The 26077-nt window shown below is 39.7% G+C and overlaps 1 protein-coding gene across 1 annotated transcript; it reads left to right on the top strand.

Annotated features, from left to right (window-relative positions):
• The first annotated feature begins 27 nt into the window (after window positions 1-27).
• prlhr2a (prolactin releasing hormone receptor 2a) lies at window positions 28-24989 on the top strand. The gene is made up of 3 exons (XM_088335035.1): window positions 28-97; window positions 15755-16218; window positions 24240-24989. Exons 2-3 carry the CDS (start codon window positions 15767-15769, stop codon window positions 24874-24876), a joined length of 1089 nt encoding a protein of 362 aa, XP_088191161.1. The 5' UTR covers window positions 28-97; window positions 15755-15766; the 3' UTR covers window positions 24877-24989.
• The last annotated feature ends 1088 nt before the right edge of the window (window positions 24990-26077 follow it).

The following is a 26077-nucleotide window of genomic DNA, read 5'->3' as shown; positions in this document are numbered from 1 at the left end:
CGCACACTTCTCGCCCCACGCGCGATTTCCGAACTCGCCACGCATCTTCTTGTGCTTGCACAGCTTCTTTTGCTCCCCGCTAAAACAGCAAAACAAGGTAGGTAACATTTTTGGGATGGATGTTATATTTTACTGCAAGGTCAGTGTTCTCTGTTGTTACACCTTTTTCTTTCTTCGTATTTTTTTTACTCTCGTCAGCATTGTTCGATGTTGCACGCGATACCGATAACAGTAATTGCAGTTATTAGTTACCTCATTTAAATTATACCTCAGTTACCCCCACAGATTACTGATACAAAAACCAGCAGGTTCATCTAAAAGTAACTCTCTAGTTACGAATAAATAACATTATAAAGAAATAGAAGAAAACGTGTACACCAACCTGTGGAAGCAGTGAACCCATGGGCGCAACCAGTTCGTATTTTGGAGTGCTCAAGCACCCCTAAATTCAACCCAAGCAACCCCAAAAATGATTGCATTTTTAAAACTCTCATTTCCTAGGCTAAAATATAAGAAAATAAGATGAAAAACGCTAGATTAAGAAAAGGAAGTAAAATAAAACAGCGTTGAAAATACTCCACTGCCTTTAAATGGTTCAGTCAGTTTTATTTCTAGCACCACATTTTATTATTTCTGCAGTAATACTTTTGATGTATTTTCTATAGTATAATTTTTGTTATTTTAATTTTGTAGCTTTGCTGTGGTATTACTTGAGTATTATTTTTGTAGTATTATTTGAGCAGTATTTATGTATTATATATAAATTAGTATTTATGTGTTATAGATTTACTGTAGGGGTGTTTTTGTATTATTTCTGTAGAAGTATTTTTGAATTTTTTTGTAGTATTTATTAAGTGTTTTTGATATTACTGTAGTTGTATCTTTGTAGTATTTCTGTTGAATTATTTCTGTAAAAGTATTTTTGTATCATAGTGTTATTGTATGAGTAGTTTTGTAGTATTTCTGTAGTATTGTTTTTCTAATCAGAATAAAGACAAAATAACATGTTCGACTCTGTTTTTAAGCACTCAATTTTCACATTTAGTTTTGTAGTGATTTTGTAGTATTTTTTGTAGTATTACTTGAGCAGTATTTTTGCATTATAGTTTTCCTGTTGTGGTGTTTTTGTTGTATTTCTGTAGAAGTATTTTGAAGTATTTCCATACTTGTCACTTTGTAGTTTTTTTAAGTGTAATATGACTGCAGTTGTATTTTTAGTACTTCTGTTGTAATATTTCTGTAAAAATATTTTTGTATAGTAGTATTACTATATGAGTAGTTTTGTAGTGTTTCTGTACTATTGTTTTTCTAATGAGAATACAAAAAAATAATATTTTCGACTCTGTTTTAACCACTCAATTTTGATATTTAGTTTTGAAGTGATTTTGTAGTATTTTTGTTGCAGAAACACCAAGAGACAATTTGGACACACACAAAAAATGTTTTTTTTATCACTAGTACTACTGTAAAATTAAGTATAAAGTGCACCTGATTATAATTCGTATCCAGTGCATTTTAAAGAAAAACATTCTTTGTACATACATACTGTAAGCCGCACCGGACATTTGATAAACAAATACGTGTCTGTACGACGTCACCTGTCACTGAAATACATACCTGTCAACCCGTATGGTTTTGCGGTACAAAGTACGTTTTTGATGCATTTTAAGACGAGTACGACGTACAAGGAAATCTGTACGGAAAAACGCAAATTTGCCAATCGCATGCGTCTGCCGCCTGGGGATTTCCCGTCATGCATCATTCCGAAAAAAAAAGAAAAAAGAATATGGTGTACGATTATTTTGTATTTTGTACGGGAAAATACGGCAGTTTGTACGGGCATGGAGCCGTGGAGGTTGACAGGTCTTGAGATATGTCATGCCATATATCGTTGGAAAGCTTAAACTCTTTGGATTCAAGATATGACGACCATTTCAAAATATACCCATGAACATCACGATCAGTCTGAAACAAGATACGCAAAAACTATAAGACCAAGATGACTCATCAGTACGTTCCCTGACCGTCTTCACCTTCTTGTCTGCGAAAATGGCTTTGTTACATCAAGGACAATCCATAGAATCCAAACGTATAAATTATTTACTCCAAAACACACAATAATGTGAACAGATGAATAGAAATCCGCCTCAAAGATTTCTGCTTTGTTTGACGTTGCTTATTGTAATCCATTCATTTCGCCACATTATTTTTGTTTTCAAATAAACAATAAATTATTCCCGATATGGTAATTAGGCCTCCCCTTTCCATTGACACCTATTCCGTAATGAGGGTCTGTTCATGCTAGTTTTATTCATGCACAAAGCACAACGTTATATTAAACTTGCGTCCTTCTCGACACATATTCCACGTTTCTCACGCTTACCTTCACTGCTAGGGCGCCCCTAGCAGCCATTAGAAGAGATGCATAATTTGGCCACATCGTTGCATAAGCTGAATGGATGACAAGCTTGGGAAAAAAGTTGTGGCTTATGGTCCAAATTTTATGGTATATTTACTATTATATATATTTTTACCATTTTTGTTTGGCGGGCCGTAGTTTGCCCACCCCTGATTTGGGTGATCAGCACTCCCAATGCTCTAAACCTAAAATCACCTCTTGATGAACCCTTCATGTTTCTTGGTTTGTGCAATCGTTAGAGCTAGAAAACAAATACTTTGCCAAGACACTCCATATCCATTTTGTCTCTGGGTTTGATCCGACCGAAAAACTCTATTTCTAGGTACTTGTCAGACGTTTCTCTTTTTCTCCAAGTACGGTGTATTACAAAAAATTTTCATACTTGCCAACCTTGTGATATTACAAAAGAGGTAGATTTTATCATGCACTCTATTTTTACGCGTATAACACAATCCATCTTAAGGATATTAAAAAACAAAAACAAACAGCCTGTTCTTGTTCAAAACCATATGTATAAAACCTTTACCAAAACAAAAAAATCTAATGTCATCATTGGAGTGGTTAATTCTCCTACAGAGACATATACTCACTTAAAAATCAAGTGGCTGTGGAATACAACCCTAGTCTCAGGTCAAGATTATTTTGTTGTTGTTGTGTAAATTTAAAAGACATACATATACACATATATATATATATATATATATATATATATATATATATATATATTTGAAAAGCAGTAGGCGTTTTTAATGGGTGAAAAGTGATAGCCTTAGAGAGTCTTGGCAAGTATGTAATTTTACAGTAAATGCTGTGCTCAATTCCCCAATTGTTTGAGTTAGTTTGTTGTTCCCGTTAAAGCCACGGCCATTCCCCCAGGCACGGCCTACTGTTCGCTACTGGTGACACACAACCAATTATGCGCATATAAGCTAACCCCCTTGATTTGAGCACTTGATCTTATATTTGTTACGCATTAATACGAGTGTATACAGCAGGGAATATATCAGCATGCAGAGAAATCCTGCGTTATCATACTCTGTGTTTGAGACAGCGCCACCATAAGTGTCTCCAGTTGCACGTTGAAGATCCATATAATCATGCCCACCCACGGCCAATGCCAGATAAAGGGTTGTATGTGGAAATATGAGTGTGCAGAATTTATCGGCAGTCAGAGATTACCACAATTTATTACTTGCATTTGATCTGTAATGTAATAACGTTCATTGTAATAGCAACAGTTAATTGTATTAATAATGCGTAATAGTACAAGAAAATTAATTGCCTTCCAGGAACCTTTCCCTTTGTGACGTGTTAGTCCCAACATTTGTATGTTACAGGTGCCATGGTGCCCATTTGGCCCCGCCCGTTTGGCGCCAGCTGCGGCTTGTTGACAGATTGGCTTACCTTCTATTTAAGCTCAGTGCTCTCACTCACCCTTTGTCAGTCCGTCAACGAACCTCTGTACCCGCAAGACGTGGGTTTTGACTCTGTCCTGCTTGTCTTTCCTGTTTGACAACATTTTTTTGGGACAAAAGCAGTAAACTAAACAACAAAAATTCAAAAGATGGTATGATTACTCATAAAACAAAGTATACTGAGATGATGTGCTTAGCTTATTAAAAGCTAACCAAATAATATTTCTGATATTGAATGAAGCTATTAATTCCTTGTTGATATGCTTGTTGATATAACTATGCCTATTATATTAATTTACATTATAAATATATATTTTAAAGGGACAGTGTGTATTTTTTAGCACCTCCTCATGGTAAAAAACTGTATTCATTTTAATCGATATTGATTTTCAAAAATACGTGACTATCTGGACTTGTTATTTCTAAATACTCATAGGTCAAGAAATTGATATTAATTTTACTTAATATTACTTAGTATGAACCTCAGTTAGAGAGAGCTAAAATTATTGTCAGCACACGTACTGCTATGGGTATGCAATAAACAAAAACCTTGTGAAAGGCTTGGCAAAACCTTTTAGAATTTGGTCGGTTCGAGTCTCTGTACAGTGAATTCTTCCCTGTACTATTTAGCACGTTTGCCCGACAAAATACAGTGACATCTTCTGGTCAAATAATACACACTGTCCCTTAAATTATCAGTACTGTTTTTTTTTAAATATAGATGTTCAGATAAGTTCATTCAAACACATTAAAAAATAAATCTATGCTAAAATCCCTGAATACAAATAAATTTAGATTGTAAGACTCAATTACTTCCAATAAGAGTATAATTTTAAAATAATCTTGTAACATTTAAGTTTAATATAAACGTTATTGCATGACTCTGCAGTTAACAGGAATGTGCACAGACAAACAATAGGTGGTGCTACAGCTTTTGATTTCCCTATTGATCAATTTATTTTAATGAATAGGATATTTTAGAAAAGAACTACCATTGATTCCTGTGCAGGGTTTGTGCGGGTGCCTAAAATCTTTAATTTTAATGTTGTGTTTTCAAGGAATGAAATGTGCTCTAATTTTGGGTGATGTGCTTGTAAATCTCTCATCTCATCTCATTAGCTGCACCGCTTATCCTCGGTAGGGTCGCGGGGGTGCTGGAGCCCATTCCAGCAATCATCGGGCAGTGGGCATGGGACACCCTGAACTGGTTGCCAGCCAATCGCAGAGCACACAGGGACAGACAACTCGCTCGCTCATTCACACCTAGGGACAATATGGACCGGCCAATCCACCTGAAATGCATGTCTTTGGAATGTGGGAGGAAACTGGAGTGCCCGGAGGAAACCCACGCAAGCACGGGGAGAACATACAAACTCCGCACAGTAAGTCCGGTAGCTGGATTTGAACCCACACAGGAGGTGCCCAAAACCTTAGAACTGTGCCGCACACGCGCTAACCACTGCGCCGCCGTGCTGCCTAGGTGCTTGTACATGCTTGACATTTTTACGATGTTTCTCAACAAATCTGCTTAAGAATGACGTAAACACTGCTCTCTGGTGGCTTCCCTCTGCCATTGCATTTTTTCTTCCCTTGTGATTAACTGCAATAGTTTGTATGGTATTGTCCTACGGAAAATTGGAAAATTAGTTTTGAAAGGTACATAATGTAATATTTGACCACTAATGTCACTATAGTGTGACTGGAATCAAGTCCTACAAAGGAAAAGGAAGAAGAACTCACTACTTAGAGTCCGGTGACGAAATAGTTTAGAAGGCTAGCCAAGTTAGCCTAGCCTTGTCGGGATGTTCTCCAGAATGCTGGCCTAATGTCTGGAGTGGCATTGGCTCAGGAGGTAAAGCGTTCGTCTTGGGATAAAGAGGTCACAGGTTTTGATTCCCGGCTCCTCCTTATCTGTCGAAGTGTCCTTGGCAATGCCTCCGATAGCAGGTAGTTTCCTTGCATGGCTGACGCTGCTATCGGTGAGTTAGTGTGTAAAAGGTAAAAGTGTGAAGCACATTGTAAAGGGCGTTGGAAGGTCTTCATTGACTTTGAAAAGCGCTATTTAAATGCAGACCATTTATATTAACATGACTTCCAGTATTCGCTCAAGTATTGTATCTCTTATATTTGCTACACATTCATTCAGTACTCATTTATCCCTAGAAAAAGTGAGTGATATACGTTGAGACCAGTTTGATTTTTTTAAGAAAAACACTACAGTATTGTTGTTAGCCACCACTCAAAAAAATTGTGTTTCGGGATACTAATACAAACGAAAGCCTTTACTCTGATGCAGATTTTTAAGATTATTTGTGATCATCCATCGATTATCCACCCATTATTTGCACCGCTTATCCTCAGTAGGGACGCGGGGTGCTGGAGCCCATCCCCGCTATTTTTGGGCAGTGGGCAGGGGACACCATGAACCGGTTGCTCGTCAGTCGAAGGGCACACGGAGACAGACAACTCACTTGCTCATTCACACCTAGGGACAATTTGAACCGGCCAATTTATTTGACATGTATGTTTTTGGAATGTGGGAGGAAACCGGAGTGCCCGGAGAACTCTCATAAGCATGGGGGAGAACATGCAAACTCCACACAGGTTTACCTGGGATACAATTCCAAAGCGAAAATTAAATATCTATTGTACTCATATTTTTATGTATTCCGAATAAACATTATAACATTGCAACATTTGTCAATTTCTACAGACCGTCACAACAAAGAAATTGAATGATTGAAACAATGAATGTCCTTTATCGTCATTATACAAGAACAGCAAAATTGGAGGGCTTCTAAAAAAAGACACAATATATTACTGATATACAATATGTGTAGATTCACAGTGGCAGTTGTACAATACATTGTGCTAATAGATGCTGTAGATGGGAGCCAAAATTCAAACCACACTCCGATATTTTTGAGGCAAAACAAAGAAGGTTTGAAGAAAGTTCAATTTAAAGACAAATTTAGTCACTCTACTGGTCCACCAATTTTTTCAGCAAAAATTGTTTTTATGACTGCACCACTATTTGGAATGGCGCGGTGATGTGACTCTCCCTTAGTGATTATTAATTTGCTCCAAAGGCTTGGGAAGGATGGTGATGACTACATGATTTCAGACTCCCGTTCAGCTGATCCTGTAAACAATAAGTAGTATTTGTTCATGTAAACATTTTATATTGACTGTGTTTCCCAATTTCCAAAATTTGATTTTTCAATTTCAATGTCCTTTGTATATTTTTCCTTAGATTACACACGCCATTGTCAATACGATGATAGATTTTAAGGCTCAAGATGGTGACGTACTTTGGATCAATATTGAAAATAAATAAACACACTGTTCATAAAAGGTTTTAGAAACAGTCTCATTGATGTTTGTTTTCTTGCTATAATGTACTTGTTTGATTTCCCCTCTTTTAATGCATACAGAGTGTATTGTATGTCATAGCTAAAATTAAGAATGCAGTCCATGTCACCACATGTATATCACACTCATTGGCAGGACCAGAACGGAAACAGGACCCAATTGCGTTACGTTTCTCACAAGTTTTATTAAAAGAAAGAGGAAGGGCTGCAGCCCTGATCCGGTGTTCGCTAGGCGCGGGAAGCAAGTCGCTCTTGTACTCAGATTGTGATCCGAACACGGAAGTGAATCTTCCGTAGCGAGCGATGACTGTGTCAAGGACGGAAAAACAGGTCGATAGCCGGGACAGGAGAGCAGAAACCTGGTCGGGGTCAGAAACGGGTCGTAAGCCGGGACGGTAGAGCAGACGTGGTTGGGATCAAAAACGGGTCGTAAGTCGGGACGGGAGAGCAGTCGTGGTCAAGATCAAAACGGGTCGTAGCCGGAGACAGACAGCAGCAGAAACGGTACAGGTGGGAATCGGGGTCGAAAAAGGCTTGCCTAGAGTTAACTGAGATTCGCAGACGAACTGACAAAAGGGGACAGATAGGAGTGGGTCTAAATAGGGACAGGGAGCCAATCAGAGACCGAGGCAGTTGGCGCCAAAGGAGAGGGCACAGGTGATTCACATCGGTAATCATAACACTCACGAACGGTAGTCATACAAATTTAAAAATGACTAGATTACGTCGTCCAATGTAATGTGTTATTGTAACACAAAATAATATAATAAGGTTCCATTATCTTTTCTTACAAAACGCCAACAAATTACTCGTCAAGAAAAAATAAGATAAAGAGTGGTTGTGAGTCCCATTTATCGGGAAGCATGGAAGTAATAACACGGCTAACAGTAGCAGTCAAAAACAATACTAAAAACATGAGTTGACACAAACTGCTGTTACCGGTGCGGCGACTCAATGCTTTGAGCGTAGACCCAAATTATTTCTCCATGTTAGTATCTCCAGAGCGTGCCATAGATTCATGGCTCATTAATATTTATCCTATCCTAGTAACAACTTTTCAAAACAATATAGAATGATTATTGTCAACAGTCATCCCGCATTCCAACTTCAGTAAACCAGCAAATGTTGTATGCATGTAATGAAGGGGGATTAGCTCATGTGCAGGCCCTTGTCAAGGTTTCTTCATTTTCCTCATGTTGAGGTTTTTCCTGAGGGTTTCCTTGCCCTTGGGTAGGTTGTAGATCAGGGGATGGTGTCATAATAGTCTGTTGTTTGCAATAATCTGTGGTCTGTGCAGCCCTGTGAGACTCCTTGCGATTAAGGGCAATATAAATAAACATGACTTGACTTAAAACCCATCCATAGACAAATGAGGTTTGAGAGTGGGACACTCTGATATAGTGGACAAATCGTTGCATCTTATGCAAAGTATCAAAAAAATTTGTGCTTACACAAGGTATTAAAAAAGGTGTGCTAATGGATAGAATGTGACAGATGTACACGATTCAAATGGTGAGAGCACGATTGTGCTGATGGCTCCAAGGTTTCGCTCACACAAGCAAATAATTGCTTAATGTTGCTATGCACTCTTTATCACCAAGAAAATGCATCACTTACGCGTCCAATCAAAAGCCTCGCTGCTCGCGGCTATAGAAGTTATTTATAATTACACATTGCTGTCACGTATATTTGGTGTGATGGCCCTTGAATCCTGACAGTCCTCTTTTATTTCAACCCAGCGACATCCTTGCAGATAACATTGAATCAACTCATGAATATAAACAACAGCATCACAGATCTAAAGATCTATAATTTAATTGACACTTAAGGAATGACTCCATTGTACTGTGAAAAAATAATCAGTGTTGTAATTATAGAACTGTGTGAACGGAATGTACTCTCAAAATCACTCGAAATAATCAATAATAGAGCATGACAGCAATAGTACACCCCGTAGTGGAATTAGCTCTGCGTAAAAAATATACGTCCAGTATTTCAGTTATTCAATATTTCCCAGCACTGCAAAACAGCCAGCAAACATTTTTAATAAAATAATATTTTTTTTGCTCATTTGAGGGTTTTTTTTGTCATGATTACTGACTATCATCACCTGTGCCCGCTCATTTGGCGGCAGCCACCGCGGGCTACCTGATTGGTTCCCTGTCCCTTTTAAAACCCAGTCCTGTCACTTATCAGTCCGTCAGTGTACCTCTGTTGTTACAAGGCAAGCATTTTGACCCTGACTGCCGCCTGTCCCGTTTTTGCACCCGTTTTCCCACCTGTCCATTCCTGATCTCCCCATTTGTCTCTGGCTACGACCTGTTTTCGACCCCGACCATGTCTGCTCTTCCGTCCTGGCTTACGACCCGTTTTTGATCTCGACAACGTTTTTGCTCTTCTGTCCCGGCTATCGACCTGTTTTTCCGTCCTTGACACCGCCATCTCCCGCTACAGGAGATCCACTTCCGTATTCGGATCAAAATCCAATTGTGTGACTGACTTGCTTCCCGCGTCCAGCAAGCACCCAATCGCAGGAGCTGCCTTTCCTCTTTCTATCAATAAACTTGTGGTTAACGTTACGCAATTGTGTCCTGACTCTGTTCTGGTCGTGACATTATTCATTCATTATTTTATTCAGTTTAAAAAAAAACGTATTTTCTGTTTTTATTTATAGAATAATGTTCACTATTGTAGGATAATTTAAATGATTTCCTTGTACGATAAGAATTAAAAAAAATTAAAATATAAAATATCCACCAATGGGGCAAAAATTTTCAGTGTAATAATACCTGTTTTTATACTATATTTTATATTTATACATTTACATTTTATCAAATATTTTTATATCCCTCTTGTTGTATTAAGGTTACCATCCACCCGCTTTGGATTTTAAATGCATAAAAAAAGACATACATTTGTTTATTGCATCGAGGCTTTATAGAAAGTAATGTCTGTTTAAAATCAAAAGAGTTTAAAAAAAAATTCACAACATTTTAAAATGTTGTAGGTACTCATTTTTGGCCCTCTTTCTACAATTTGACATTAATGTTTGTTCATTTTTTTACAAATTCAACAGTTTTGAGGAATATTTTCGGGGTGAATGAAAATACTAACTAGTACATAAAAGAAACAATTAGGGTGAAAGAATGGTGATGGGTTGATAATGAGGGAAATACCAGTGAATGGAGGAAGTGAAAGAATGGTGCCAGTTTGAAAGTGAATGAAGTACTAAACGGTGAAAAAAAGGAAAGTGTGGCGTCAGTTTGATTGTGATTGTGGTTTGATTGAATGTACAAGGAACGGGGCCTCAGAAGGAAATACTGATTTTTGCCCTTTGAGCACTCAGAATGTGACGGATGGGCTTACTAAGAACCAAGAACCCCATTGCAATCTGAATGAATGAATGAAAACTTTATTTCAAACATTAAAATAAAAACAGGACAAAAACAATAACTGAAGAACAAAATAATGTTACCTTAACATGTTCGAAAAGGCGTAGTCAGAAGCAAAAGCTTATTTTCCCTACCCCTTCATCTTCCCTATTAATTACATTCTATAGATAGTTCTTCTTTTGTCTCTAAATACAACACAATCTCAAGGATACACACATTACATAGGTCAGATATCAATAATTATGATAATAACAATAGTCACATATTTTATACTCTAATCTTCGTAGTACCCATCCCTCAACGTCATAATGTCACTATTCACCAAACATCACTGCAACACCAATGATAATAACAACAATAGCAATAATATTAATAATAACAGTTATGATATAGCAATAGCAACAATAACAACAAGTTAACCATAGTTGTAAACTCAGTATTTCCAATCTCCCGTATCACTCATACCCCATTTTCTTGTATTTAAATTTGAACACGTGAATAGTTGGACATTTTTTTATCTCGTCTTGTAAATTGTTCCAAAGTTTGACTCTACACACAGACACACACATACTTTTCTTGGTGGTTCTCACCTTCGGGATTTTTAATTTACTACAGCCCCTTAAGTTATAATTTCCCTCTTCCCGAATGAATCATTTTTGGATGTTTTCTGGGACTACGTTTTTGTTGACCTTAAATAGCAGTTGTGACGTGAAAAATTTTACTAAATCATCTAATTATTTATTATTATTATTTAATAATTTGGACTGCAGGAATAAAATATTAGTATAATCCAGATATCCTACCCTGTGTATGGTTCTAATTGCATGTTTTTGGAGGATAAAAAGGGGCTGTAGTGAACTTTTGTAATTATTGCCCAAGACTTCTGCATAATAAGTGTTGATTAAGTGTTGTAGTCTTGAGCTCCAAAATCTGTTGGAGCTTCTGTCTTGTTAGTGTGATTTATATTGATAACACGGCCATTTTTAAATACTAATTTGGTTACCCGATGACATGGATGAACAGAATATGCCAAACCGTAGTGTTCAGATTCGAAATTATTAATTTGAACGGAATGTCGCAATCCGTAGTATCGGGCTACAAATTTGTTAATGTTTCAAGATTGTTAGAGCAATTTAAATCAATGATATTGCGATTCTCAAAAAACAAACGCGTATTAATGTAGTAATTAAGGGTAATTATGGATGCATATGATGGTGGCTGTCCAGTGATATTTTTTCCTGTTTTAGTGATTTGTCACTCGATAATCTTACACAGCTGGTGAGTAAGACCAAACTACTTAAGAATTGAATTTGTTCTCTGAGTAGCTTCGTAACCTGAAAACTTTATAAGTAGAGACGCATTTTGAATGTAAATTCTCTAATCTGTTCCAAGCCCCGCAAACGTAGAGTATTATATTTTTCCAATAAATCATAAAAGAGCATCAGAACTTGAAACAAATACATGGTATAATTAGATTACAGCACAACAAACATAAAGCGAGAGGCACATAATGTCAAAAAACAAACAATAAAGGAAATAATAAAAATAAGGATTTTTTTTTTGTCTCGCGTTTCTTGAAAACCGATCCAATGACGTCTTTTTTCAGCTTTTGACAATCCGTCGGAATTGTCCGAGACAGACATAACAATGAATGATAGCCCTTTTCCAGGTGATTCCTTTCTTCAGATACCAATTCCATGGAATTAAAAAAAAAGTATTTTATTTGGGCTGATTGAATGACAGATGTGTCCTCCTCCCTGTCAACCTGCTGGAATCCCTCATCTTTGAATTCTGAACCGTGACGGTGACACGAAGAGCATGCTGGAATACACGCGTCCCGTTTGTTTACGTTCAATGGACTCCGGCAATTCATCGCTGTTGCTGCTTCTGGACCTCAGTGCTGCCTTTGACACTGTAGCCCATAATATTTTACTGGATTTGTTGGAAACATGGATTGGTCACTTAGGAACTGTCTGCTTGTGGTTCAGATCCTACCTCTCAGATAAGACGCATTGTGTTAGATACGGTGATATAACCTCTGAGCCCTTAAGTGTTACTAGTGGCGTTCCGCAGGCCTCAGTACCTGGTCCCCTTCTTTTCAGCGTTTCTATGCTTCCATTGGGTGCTATTATTAGCAAGTATAATATCAGTTTCCATGCTATGCAGATGACCCACAACTCTGTCTTCCAATTGAGGGAACTTGGAGGCCTGCCTCAGTGAGATAAAAAGATGGATGTCACTCAACCCCAACCCCGAAAACACTGAAATGCTAATTATTCGTCCATCCAAATGCCGTGACTTGTTCTCAAACATTGCTCTGAACATTGACAAATGGAAAGTAACCCAGAGTGACTTGGTCAATAATTTTGGTGTCACATTTTACCCTTATCTGTCCTTCAAGTTACACGTTAAGGATACTACTAGAACAGTGCTTTTTCCAACTTTGCAACATTTCAAAAATCCACTGTTTGCTGTTCCAGTTTGATGCTGAGATCATAAGTCATACATTTGTTACTTTGCGTCTTAAATAATGTTATGTTCTACTCTCGGTCTCCCGCAATATAGTATCAAGAGCCTTCAACTGGTACAAAATGCTGCAGTGAAAAAAAGAGAAAGTTTGATCACATTACCCCGATTTTGGCTGACCTGCATTGACTCTCTGTCAGCCTAAGATGTGTTTGTTAAAGTTCGGTTGGTATTATACAAAATTGTACATGAACTTGCCCCCTCCTATCTTTTTGATCCAGCTCAGAAAATGTAGGCCCCGGTGCTGTGGAAAAGCTCTGCTCCCTGAGATTTGATCTGCAACCACAGTGGAACTGTTTAAATCTAGGCTTAAAACACACTTCTATTCTATAGCTTATGAATGACCTATATTTCATGTTGACAATGTCTGTGTATTGTTTGTTGATGCCCTTGTGATATGAATTGCAGCTTGGTCATCCTGGGAGCAGAATTACTCATGTGCGCTCCCTTCTCAAGGTTTCTTCACTTCAGCATGCTGAGATTTTGAGTTTTTCTTTCAAAAACTTAAGGTAGCGTTTCCCAGTGTCAAATTGTAAAGGGAAGAATTTCCTGCGAGTAAAAATGTAATCCACGTATTAATGTAATCTTACCTAACACCCATATGGGAAGAGATTTGCCTCAAAAAACATTAACTCGCGTATTGTTCGGGACCAATGTTCCCTCTAAGCTACGCACGTGCGCAATCGCGCACTGCCCGCACATTCTCAGCGCACAAGAAAGTCTATCCAGCGCAATGTTCCATCTAAGCTGCGTGTGTGCGCGATTGCGCACTACCCAGAGCCTTTCCGTGCACAAGAAAATCTAGCCAGCTCTTAAAAACCAGGGCTCAAAATTGCTAATTAAGAAGCGAATTAAGTCAAGGTTACAGTGCATGAAGGTAAAAATACACAGGTTCCCCTGACGTGTTCTAAATGCGGTATTTGGAAGTCAAGGTCGAAGTAGAACAAAATTGAGTAAAGTCAGTAGAGTTTTTTGAGAACCGGCTTCTTCGGCTCGGCTCACTAAAAAGAACCGGCTCTTTCGGGTCCCAAACAGCTCTTTAGGTTGTTTTTGCTTCTTTAATCCCTACACGACCAAATGTTATGTAAAATTGTGCACAAAATGACTTAAAGGAAGGGGGGGAAATAGAACAAAAAAGAAAAAAAATACCAAAATGAAAAAGTAGTGAAAAGCTGAGGAAAAAAAAGAAACAAAACGAAGGAAAAATTCAGAAAAAAAAGCCAGAAAAAAAGAAAACAAACAAAGAAAAAACATAAATGGAGAACAAAAAGAAAAAAGTAACAGCTAGGAATAAATAGACACAATGAGATTTTTTTTTAAAGGATTTAAAAAAATAGAAAAAAAACAGGGAAAAAGAAGAAAAGGTTTGTGTTGCATTCAAATAATTTCCAATTATACCAAGTCAATCTTGTGGCCAACATTGTATTTCCACTAAAAAAATGTGATTAAATACAGTTCTGTATCGTGCAGCCGACTAAATAAGCCCCCAAAAATGTTAGTATTATGCGACAAAAGACACCAGGGAAAAAAATAAATTAAAATCTTGCGCAAGAATTTTTGTAAAAACAAATGACGTTTGTAGGCCATACAACCTTTGCAATAATACATTAATAATGCAAAACATTATTGCATTGCCAGAAACTCAGCAAAATGTACATTGATGTCAAGTTTTGGACATGTTTGATAATGACTTAGTTGCCACACCTGGGATTGCTGTTGCTCACTGTTGTTTCAAGCATTGCTCACCGACTTTGTGTGAACGCTCAGACCCGTGGAAAATTAGAGGGAACATTGTTAGATTCGCACTTTACTCAACATATAAAAATGATGTCTTGACAAATGCACACGCAAGATTAAAAATTGCATATGTAAATTGCAGATATATTTGTGAATCTGCAAAATGCATGATTCTTTTAAGGGTGCCCGAAAAATTGAAAAAATGGCTTTGAAAGTCCTTCTTAAATTCTAAAATTGGCGGTGAAAAAGGTGTATGGACCATGCATCTAATGGTCAAGTACTACTCAGTTTAAAAATCTAATCTGCCTACATTTTTCAGAACCAGAACAGGAGAAGGACCCAGATGCGTAGCGTTTACTCACAAGTTTATTGAGATATTGAGGAAAACAAATGCCAGCGATCCGGTGCTCGCTGGGCGAAGGAAGCAAGCCGCTCACGGTATTGGAGCGTGATCGGAATGCGGAAGTGGATCTGCCGGAGCGGGAGATCGTAGCATGGTCAAACGGGCAAAACGTGTCGATAGCCGGAGCGAGAGATCAGAGCGTGGTCGGTGGTCAAAAACGGGTCGTTAGCCGGAGTGGGAGATCAGAGCATGGTCGGTGGTCAATAACAGGTCGTTAGCCGGAGCGGGAGATCAGAGCGCGGTTGGTGGTCAAAAACGGGAAATCAGGAACAGATGAGTGGTTTACCGGTGAAAACGGGACCGACGGGAGTCAAAGTGCTTGCCTTGCGTATGCAGAGGTCCGCTGACTGGCGCATTGGGTATAAATAGGAGGGGAATTAATTAGGCAACACGCAACAGCTGGCGCCAAATGAGCGGGTGCAGGTCAGTGCAATGAGTAATCATGACAACATTTGAGTAACCTCTCACTTTTGTTTGATACTGTCTGACAGGTACCTATTGTGATGGAGATGGTCACACAGCTCACCTCTTCAACATCCTCCTCCCCCTCCGTCCATCAGTCGAACAGTACCGGCGGCATCTTTGAGGTGGCGCTGCGAAACGTATCGTCTGAGCGCAAACCTCAATTTGAGGGTGTGGAACTGCTGCAATCCTTCAAGCTGCTCATCATCCCCTGCTACACCCTGGTGGCCCTGGTGGGCGTAGTGGGCAACTACCTGCTCCTTTACGTCATCTGCCGCACCCGCAAGATGCACAACGTCACCAACTTCTTCATCGGGAACTTGGCCTTCTCCGACATGCTCATGTGCGCCACCTGCGTGCCCTTCACGCTAGCGTACGCTCTCAACCCACGCGGGTGGGTCTTCGGACGCTTCATGTGCTACCTGGTCTACCTCATCCAACCGGTGACCGTCTACGTGTCGGTTTTCACTCTGACAGCCATCGGAGTGGATAGGTGAGTTATGCTGAAGTAAAAAAAAAAAGGACCTGATTTTCTGCACTATGAGGCAGGCCTGATTAGAAGTAAGATCGGACCTAATAATCCAGGTTGAAATGACTCAGGCCGGCGGGTATTAGACCCTGGCCCAGCCCGAGCCCCACATGGTAACTTTATTTGAGGAACTGCACTCGAAACAAAAACACATTTTTCATGTTTCTGTCACAAGCCAGAAATGGAGACAAGACCCAGTAGCGTTCGTTTCCTCAATTTGACACGGGTAACTGATGGCAGGAACGCGGAAGTGGAACTTCCGTGTCGAGCGAGGATAATCGTAGGCAGCAAGGATACTGGTCACTAGCCGGTACGGAAGAGCAAGGACGGTATCGAGTCCAGAAAAGAGGTCTGCAACAGGTATCAGGCAGGAAACAGGGCAAAACAGGTCGGTGGTCGGTATGGCAAAGCAGGGAAGAAACGGGTCCAGAAACAGGTCGGCTACAGGTATCAGGCAGGAGAAAACAGGACAGGAAAATGCCGGAAGGTATGAGCTTGCCTAGCTGGGAGCATAGGTTCGCAACGGTCTGACGGCTTCCAAGAGGAAGCCGGGCGGTTAAAAAGAGTCTCTGAACCAATCAGCGCTCAGGGCTGTTGGCGCCAATTGGGCAGTCACAGGTGCCCTGAATCAGCAATCATGACAGTTTCATTTGTAAGGTCTCGGGAGGAGTTTTCTTTGGGGTGTTCCATCGCGTAGATCCTCCGCAAAGAAAAAGAAACAATAAACAATGAAGGTTGTGTCATGATTCTGCAATGAATCGTGTTTATTTTGGAAGACACAGAACAACCAACATGGCAGCGCATATAACAGGATTTCAATAATATAGCGTCACTGCCGATAACCAAGCAATCACGCGTATTCTTAAAGCGATAGCTACATTCAGTGGTAGAAAATACTTACATTCAATCCCATCAAAGGGTAGATAATTTAAAAAAAAAAAGGTCAGAGAGAGAGGAGAACCCGACCTGAACCCGAACGTAATGATAGACATAATAGGCATGACCCTGACCCGAATTTCAGGTCGGTTTGGGCCAAGCTTGGGCTAGGAGCTAAAATCTTACCTCTACACCTGATCACGAGGCGTACCCCCCAATAGTTTGCCATATGTTTTTCATGTATAAGGTGCATGGAATTAAAACTACTGTCATACTCTAACCGTTTTATACTTATGGTATATATATATATATATATATATATATATATATATATATATATATATATATATATATGTATATATATCTCATCTCATCTCATTAGCTGCACCGCTTATCCTCAGTAGGGTCGCGGGGGTGCTGGAGCCCATCCCGGCAATCATCAGGTAGTGGGCAGGGGACACCCTGAACTGGTTACCAGCCAATCGCAGGGCACACGGGGACAGACAACTCGCTCGCTCATTCACACCTAGGGACAATTTGGACCGGCCAATTCACCTGAAACGCATGTCTTTGGAAATTGGGAGGAAACCGGAGTGCCCGGGGGAAACCCACGCAAGCACGGGGAGAACATACAAACTCCGCACAGTAAGTCCAGTAGCTGGATTTGAACCCACACAGGAGGTATATATATATATATATATATATATATATATATATATAATTTTTCTGCAGTAATTTGGAATAAAGTATCAGTACTGTCACATGCTGTCAATGCCATGGTCGGGAATGTAACTTACCACTAAAAAAACGTCAGCAACCAGATTATGAAGTTGCTGTATCTGAGTCAGATGAGGCTTCTCCTTCTTCTGCTAACCATGGAAACCAGTACTATGTGTTTCATGTGGGGAGTAAACCCCTACCCAAAAAAGTGGTTTGGAGAGGGATGGGAGCTGCCAAGCTGTACTTGCCCATGACAAACCATAAGAAATGGTGTACCGACGACACTGGCAGTTGAACCGTGAATCTATGAACACAATACCAACATAAAATTAACAATGTTATTCATTTAATATCTTTCAAAGTCAGATTCTGTCAAAACCCGAACAGACACGTAACGTTTTCAAAGAAGCTTTATTTTACGGGGATGGGGCAGTCATACGCGTGAACACAAACGCCAGTGATGCAGCGATCGCTGGGCGGTACAATTGAGACAGAGAGGTCAGAGGCAGATGAGATCGAAATCGGACAAGACAGATGGGATCGATACAGGACGCACAAGTAGATGCCGGACAGGAGGGAACAGACGGGATCGATACACGAGCAAAATACCGAACAGGACGGAACAGACGGGATTGATAGACGAGCAAGATACTGAACAAGATGGGACAGACGGGACCTATACCGGATACCGGAGAATGGTACCGGTCGGGACAGACGGGATTGATACCGGATACTGGAGACTGGAGCATGATACCGGACAGGACGAGACAGACGGGATCGATACCGGATACTGGAGACTGGAGCAAGATACCGGACAGGACGAGACAGGCGAGATCGATACCGGATACTGGAGACTGGAGCAAGAAACCATACAGGACGAGACAGGCGGGAATGATACCGGATACTGGAGACTGGAGCAAGATACCGGACAGGATGAGACAGATGGGATCGATACCGGATACTGGAGATTGGAGCAAGATACCGGAAAGGGCGAGAAAGGCGGGATCGATACTGGATACTGGAGCAAGATATCAGACAGGGCGAGACAGGCTGGATCGTTACTGGATATACAAGCGGGATACCGGACAGAGTCAAAATACACGCCTTGCAAGTGCAGAGGTTTGTTGACGGATTGAGAAGGAGCGAATGAGAGCACTGAGTTTAAATAGGAGGGAAGCCGATCAGGCAACGAGTTGCAGTTGGCGCCAAATGGGCGGGGCCAAGTGAGGACAATGGGCAACCGTGACAGATTCATCATAGGTGATTGCCCTAGTCGTGCTTCTTTACGATTATTTAAATATTTTAGGGCGACCTTCTGCTTGCTCCATTCTCTAACATTCATCTCTGGTACCATGAATAAAAGTAGTGGGATAGTGAGATATCTAATGCCCTTCCATTTGCCTTTTATATGATGGGCAGTATAGTGGTTAAGATTCGGCACTCTCACCTCTGTGACCTGGATTCGATTCCTGTTACCTCCAATATTTTGAGATTGTGAAATCATTGCACAAATGCGGTAATACAATTCACTAAAACCTCGTGTATAAAGTGTACCCAGTTCTTTTGGGTAACAGGAAATTTGCATGTTACACGAATAACCACCGTATTTATGGTGGCTTCACTCTACATGCACTCATCCTAGAGTGGATGAGAAACCATTAAGGGAAGGTGGTGCATTATCATGTTTTGCACAAGTAAATAACGGGAGACCTGGGAGAATCATTTCGCACAAAGGAAGGTTATTACGAAGCAGAGGGAATTGATGAAAATTACAGTTGTAGATTTTAGATGTAAGAACCAGTCTGGCACAGGTCAGCCAGGATAAAACAAAGTATACCAATGATGGAGCAACACCCTCAATGGGACATGAATGAGGATGTCTAAAATGGGTGCAGCCTCCGTGTTCCCTCATTAAGGTCTGCTGTGGTTGCTTCATTTTATTAAAGAAACAGTGTGTATTATTTAGCACCTCCTAGTTCCTAAAAAAAACCTCATTCATGAAAGAAAACCATGTTGAGTTAAATTATAAGCAAAAATATATAAACTATCATATAAACGTGCATTTTTTTATATACAGAAATCCGTAGCTGTATCACGGTTATCGCGGTTTTCACGGATTTTTATCGTGCACTGTGTTCAGCATTCTGAGGAAAATGCTTTCTGTCGCCCACAAAGTTAAACTAACAGAGGTGCCCTTGGGGCTCCATGATATTTTATCAAAAATGTTTGATAATGGAAAATGATATGGTTTCTGTTGGAGGAAAAACGCGACACAAACATTCTTCAAGTTCCAATGAATATAAATATATATAGAGGGCAGCACGGCTGCGCAGTGGTTAGCGCGTGTGCGGCACAGTTCTGAGGTCATGAGATCGAACCTTCTGTGTGGAGTTTGCATGTACTCCCCGTGCTTGCGTGAGTTTCCTCCGGGCACTCCGGTTCCCTCCCACATTCCAAAAACATGCATTTCAGGTTCATTGGCTGGTCCAAATTGTCCCTAGGTGTCTCTTGCCCACTGCCCGAAGATGTACAGTTTGTCAGTTTACGTTGCCTTCCTTGTTAGGCTTATGTATTTTAGGATTTAACATTTTAAAATGTGGCTCCAAACATGTTTTTGGGGGGGTCCAATATGGCTCTTTCAACGTAAATAGTAATAGTATCATTAAAAAAAGAAAAATTCTGATTCTTTAATTACTTATTTTTCCGCTTCAGGTAAGGATGTGAACTACACGCTTCCGTTTATCTTGTTTGTCTTCAGGTGGAGTCAACCTAATGTGCTGTCATGTAAAATATGAAATATCTGTATATTGCAATTTGATAGCATCAAATTATGATTATGATCTAATTAGTTGCCATTTTGCGTCATTGCTGAAATGGCAACGGAATTGGTTAGGTATTTAAAATGTGACGATTATGTTTTTAATATTCGCTGTTGTGTGTCGATATGTAGTGTCAGCTCAATCCAATTTAATGGACTAGTACATTGCATTTTAAAACGTGACGGTGGGCTTAATTATGCTTTAGATTCTTTGACTGTGCCTGGTTTGAAACAAGAACCTTGCAACATTTTGTGTGACACAGTGAATGGGTGTGAAAACCTTTGAGCGGCGTGCCATATCGGGTTGAAAAAAATCTGGTAAGAGTCCAGAAGACCTATCCAACTGTTCTCATTTATGAATAATTGTAACATGTTTTAATTTGATAAGTTTCTTCAATTGGTTTTAAAATGCTCACAATTAAAGCAAGATCATTTTTGTAGGAGTACTTTCTGTAGTAGTAGTTTCATAGCGGTATTTTTGTAGCATTTCAGTAGTAGTTTTTCTTAAGTAGTATGTTTTTAGTATGTCTGTAGAGGTATACCTGTAGTAGTATTTTAGAAAGTAGGGCGGAACAACGGCTGGGGTGCAGCCCCACGGTTCAGGGATCATGTCCAGCTACCGCACCATCCCCGTGTGGAGTTTGCATGTTCTCCCTGTGCCTGCATGTATTTCCTCCGCGCACTCCGGTTTCCTCCCACATTCCCAAAAACATGCATGTCAGGTTCATTGGCTAGCTCAAATTGTCCCTGGTGTGAATGAGCGAGTGAGTAGTCCGTCTCGATATGTGCTGCGACTGGCTGGAAACCACTGCCCGAAGATGGCTGGGATGGGCTCCTGCACCCCCGCAACCCTACTGAGGATAAGCGGTGCAGACAATGGATGGATGGATATTTCTAAAAGTATCTCAGTAGTATTTTTATATCATTTCTGTAGTCGTATTATGTTGTATGCCTTTGGCATTTTTGTTTTGTTTTTGGAGACAAAGCTAGCACCTCTCCAAAAAACACATTTTTTCCGCGGCATGTTAACTGCAGGATGTAATTTGTCCACCCCTGCTTTAAAGGAATTGAGGATTCATTCATCATCCCCCTTTCATGAAAAATATTCCCTGGAGGTAAGAATACAAAGCATTTTGGGGGTAGGTCTTTCCGCACCTAAAGCCCCTCACGACCTTGACAGCAGCCTGAGAGTGCGATGAGAATTGTCAAACAACTGAGGGAGCTCTCTTAAAAAGCCTGAGGGACAAGACAGCTAGTAGCGCGTGATGTTAAGGTGAAAGGGGTCACTCTGGAAAACAGGGGTGTCAAAACTACAGCCATTTGTGGCCCGCCTACATGTTTTTTGAGGGCCAGCAGTATAAACTGAAACCATTATTGATCCTGAAAAAAAGTACAGAATGTACGATGTTTATTCAATATCCCGAAATGCAAATGCAAAATATACATATATATATATATTTTTTTTTTCCTATAAAATTGACATTTTTTGGACTAAAAATCCAAGAACTGCTGTTCGTACTTCTCCAAGGCTTCCTTTCGTTCAGTTTATGGTTTGCGGTTCCCTTAACCATCTGGGTCATCCGGCCACCACTGAGGGCTGCAACTAACGTTCATTTTCATAATCGATGAATCGGTCCTTTATTTTTTTTTGATGAATCGCTTGATTGGATTTACTGCTGACATTTTTCCATTTCCTCTTCATTCATGTTTCTGTAGTGCAGTGGTTGGCGCAAAATGTCCCTGGTTTGAGACTGGGTGAAAACATATGTGGCCTGGAGAGGGACGGGCACCACCAGGCTGTAGTTGCCCAAGACACACCACAGGAAATGGTGCCCCTACAACTATAGTAGTTAAGGAGTCCAACCAACCGCTTTATTCAAATGTTGAAGTTTTGGACAAATATCAAAATAGTCCACAAAATAACAGAACATTATATAATACAAAACAATGAAAAAAACATCCAAATGTTTATCGATCTACTTGACAATATACAGATATACATACAAATATATGCTATAAACCTGCAAATATGTGAAATCCTCGTTTCCTATCACCTTATCCAAAAATCATATTATATCTGAACTCATAATACAAAAAGAAAAAGCAATACATTTCATTTTTTTTGTGCACAAAAAAGTATATCAAAAATTTAAACCCTCTTTGAGATTTTGTCAACAAATTTGTTTTTTTTTTTGCTAAATCTTTGAATATGATTAAAGTTCAAAATATAAAGATGATATTTGATATGCTTAAGAAGCCGCCCCTTGTGCAGAGTTCAACAGGTTATTATTTTTCAGTTTATTTTATTTATTTACTTATTTTAGGATTTTTTTTTTCTGTACTTCTACAGCACTTTCTGAAAACTGTTTACTTTGTTTCATGATGAAATCCCTACAAAGTTGAAACCTTACTATTTCTTTTGTCATGATGCAATGTTCAATATAACAGGATTCAAAATCATGTTGGATCTTTTGTTTTTTTATAAAACCAATCAAGTATGTGAAATACTCTTTTCCTAACACGTTATAAAAAAAATCACATTATATTTGGACTCATTAGTGTCAAGGCTATGGCACCGTTTTGTGTGAAGATGACCTGAAGTTTTAAAAATGTGCAGAAGACAGGCGAGTCTGCGAGTGAGGGATTTCCATATAGAAAACCCTTGAGTGTGGAAACTTGAGGTTGGGTTCGATGAGGTCATACAACCCCTAGCAAAAAGTATGGAATCACCAGTATTGGGCAAGCCCCCACTCAGACATTTTATTCTGTAAAAAACAAAACAAAACAAAAAACTCAAAACAAGCATGAAACACTAATAAGGTCACTCCAATGAGCAACATATTGGCATTCATTACCCCAAAAATAGATGAAGAAAAAGATTGCAAAGATCAGTAAATGCTACTTTTATAAAGCAAGTGCAGGGAAATAAATGTGGAATCACTCAATTCTGAGGAATATGGATTCATTACATTTTGACTAGAAAGCAAGGACACACCCAGTCCATTTCCATTCCTTAATTGGGCACCCGGCTTAGATGAAGTCTGCTTGTTAGTCAGCTGTTAAAACATTTCGGTTATCACATCTTGGAGGGCTCCTGTACTAAGTGGATTGGCAAGTATCATGGCTCCAACAAGAGAGATGTCTCTCGAGACCAAAGACAGGATCGTCAAACTTCTTGAAGAAGGTAACTCTACTGGTATGGTTTGCTAAAGATGTGGGCTGTTCACAATAAGCTGTATTGAAGATTTGGGCCGAGTACAAGTAGCATGGGAAGGTTGATAAAGTCAAGGGTACTGGTAGGCCAAGACACGTAGGCGTCAAGACAAACATCTAAAGGCCATATGTCTTTAAAACAGAAAATGCTCGACGAGACAACGAGGAAATGGAAGTCGGAGTCGATGTATGTGACAAAACTGTGCAAAATCACCTTAGTAGTATTTGACCTCTTTTCTGAAAATTTCAACGATATCTTAGAATACTTCAGGAACAACACATAAAAAAAAACTTTAGGAGAGTAACTGAGTTTGTATCCAAATCAGCAAATCTTTTTTTTTTTTTCTTGATACAACAGGTACTATGCCACAGTGCATCCTCTGAAGAAGCGCATCTCCATCTTAGCATGTACCTACTTGCTGTCTGCTATGTGGCTGCTCTCCTGTGCTCTGGTAGCGCCCGCCGTGGCTCACACCTACCACGTAGAGTTTCGGAACGAGGGCTTCACCATCTGCGAGGAATTCTGGATGGGTCAAGAGCGAGAGCGTCTGGCCTACGCCTACAGCACGCTTTTCATCATTTACGTATTGCCTCTGTATGCCCTTAGCATCTCCTACCTGTGCATAACCGTCAAATTAAAGAAGTGCGTGGTTCCGGGCTACCACACTCGGAGACAGGCGGAGGCTCAACGGACGCGAAAGCGCAAGACCTTCCGCCTGGTGAGTCTTGTAGTGGCCGCTTTTGGCATCTGCTGGATGCCCATCAATGTGTTTAACGTGTTGCGCGATATCGACATCCGCCTGATCGATAAGCGCTACTTCCTGCTAATCCAGTTGTTATGTCACCTGTGCGCCATGAGCTCGTCTTGCTGCAACCCGTTCCTTTACGCTTGGCTCCACGACCGTTTCCGGGCCGAGCTCCGTAAAATAATGGTATGCCACCGGCGGATCGGCATGGCGGCCAACCACGGTGCCACCGCCAGTGTCGTGCTGTGAAAAACACTTCTACCAAAATACACGGACTGTCCTGCTGATATCAAATGATATGAGAAAAGGATTATTATTCTTTAATGTTTATGTATTATGCATTGTATGTAAATGCAGTTCTTCATTTTCTCATTTTATATAATTGATGTGTTCCGAGTGTGCTCCATCTTCAACTGATTGCATTTTGACTGAAGTCTTTACACTTTTCGTTGGTGATAGAATCAAAGGTGTAGTTTTGGCGTTAATATCGGGAAGAATTTTATTGTCCTCACCGATATTATGTGATCACTTAATAGAAAATGGGTTATGTTCCCACCAATGCCAAGACCAAAACTACTCTTGGATAGATTCAAAAACCCAGATTGTTATAATTCTAAAAATGCTAATGTTATGCTAAAGGGATGCTGTGTATTGTTTAGCAAAGTGCTTCTCAACTGGTGGGTCGGGAACCAAAAGTAGGTCTTGGCACCGTTTTCAGTTTTTGTTCCCCTAAGCAAAATATTGCTAAAAAGAAAAAAACAAAGGGCCAATAACGCTCCTCAAAAGTAGATGGCTATAATACCCTGCTCGATCTGTTCAATCAATTGATGCGTTTGAGAGGCACCACTCTCAAACCCTCACTCTCATTGTATTGTGATTTTTGTGGGCTTAAATTTCCCTTTTCTGACCATAATGGATCCCAAGAAAGTTAATAATAACAGGAAGGAAAAGTGGAGAACAGTGACAACTATAGAGTCAAAGAATGAAACAAATGCAAAATACGAAAATGATGTATGACCATTGAAGCGCTGCCGGAAGGTACAGTAACTGGATTAAAAATGTTTTATTTTTAGCTTTTTACCAGTACTGTATGTATATTAACTACATAATTAAATAATGATCCATGTTAAGGTACGTTTTATTGGTATTTAGGTTATTTTAGTATGTAGCCATTTTAAAGAATTTTAGGGGGTTGCTTATATGCAATGTAAGCTTATGAGAGTATTTATGGTGCTTGACGTTGTTAGGGTTTCACTGGTAGTTTTCTTTAAAAAAACAAAAACAAAAAAAGGAGAAATATATGACCTCTGCTTTGAACTGCACAAACATTTCATTGCATACATTTGAAAAGAGAAAATTTGTTTTTTTGACTTAGGTCGTCGTTTGTCAATAAGGGGGAATGGCTGGAATGGATCCTTAATTCAGACCGGTTAAGAACAAGTGATTTAGC

Source organism: Urocampus carinirostris, chromosome 5, assembly GCF_059441175.1.
Source record: "Urocampus carinirostris isolate Australia breed hairy pipefish chromosome 5, RoL_Ucar_1.0, whole genome shotgun sequence".
NCBI lineage: Eukaryota > Metazoa > Chordata > Actinopteri > Syngnathiformes > Syngnathidae > Urocampus > Urocampus carinirostris.
Note: the sequence above shows the minus strand (reverse complement) of the source record. Positions and strands in the feature narration are given on the sequence as shown.

Excerpts from the sequence above, each read along its gene's own strand:
- prlhr2a (XM_088335035.1), top strand. The coding sequence starts at position 15,767 with ATGGAGATGGTCACACAGCTCACCTCTTCAACATCCTCCTCCCCCTCC. Across the intron at positions 16,219-24,239 it reads ACAGCCATCGGAGTGGATAG|GTACTATGCCACAGTGCATC; the intron begins GTGAGTTATGCT and ends TTGATACAACAG.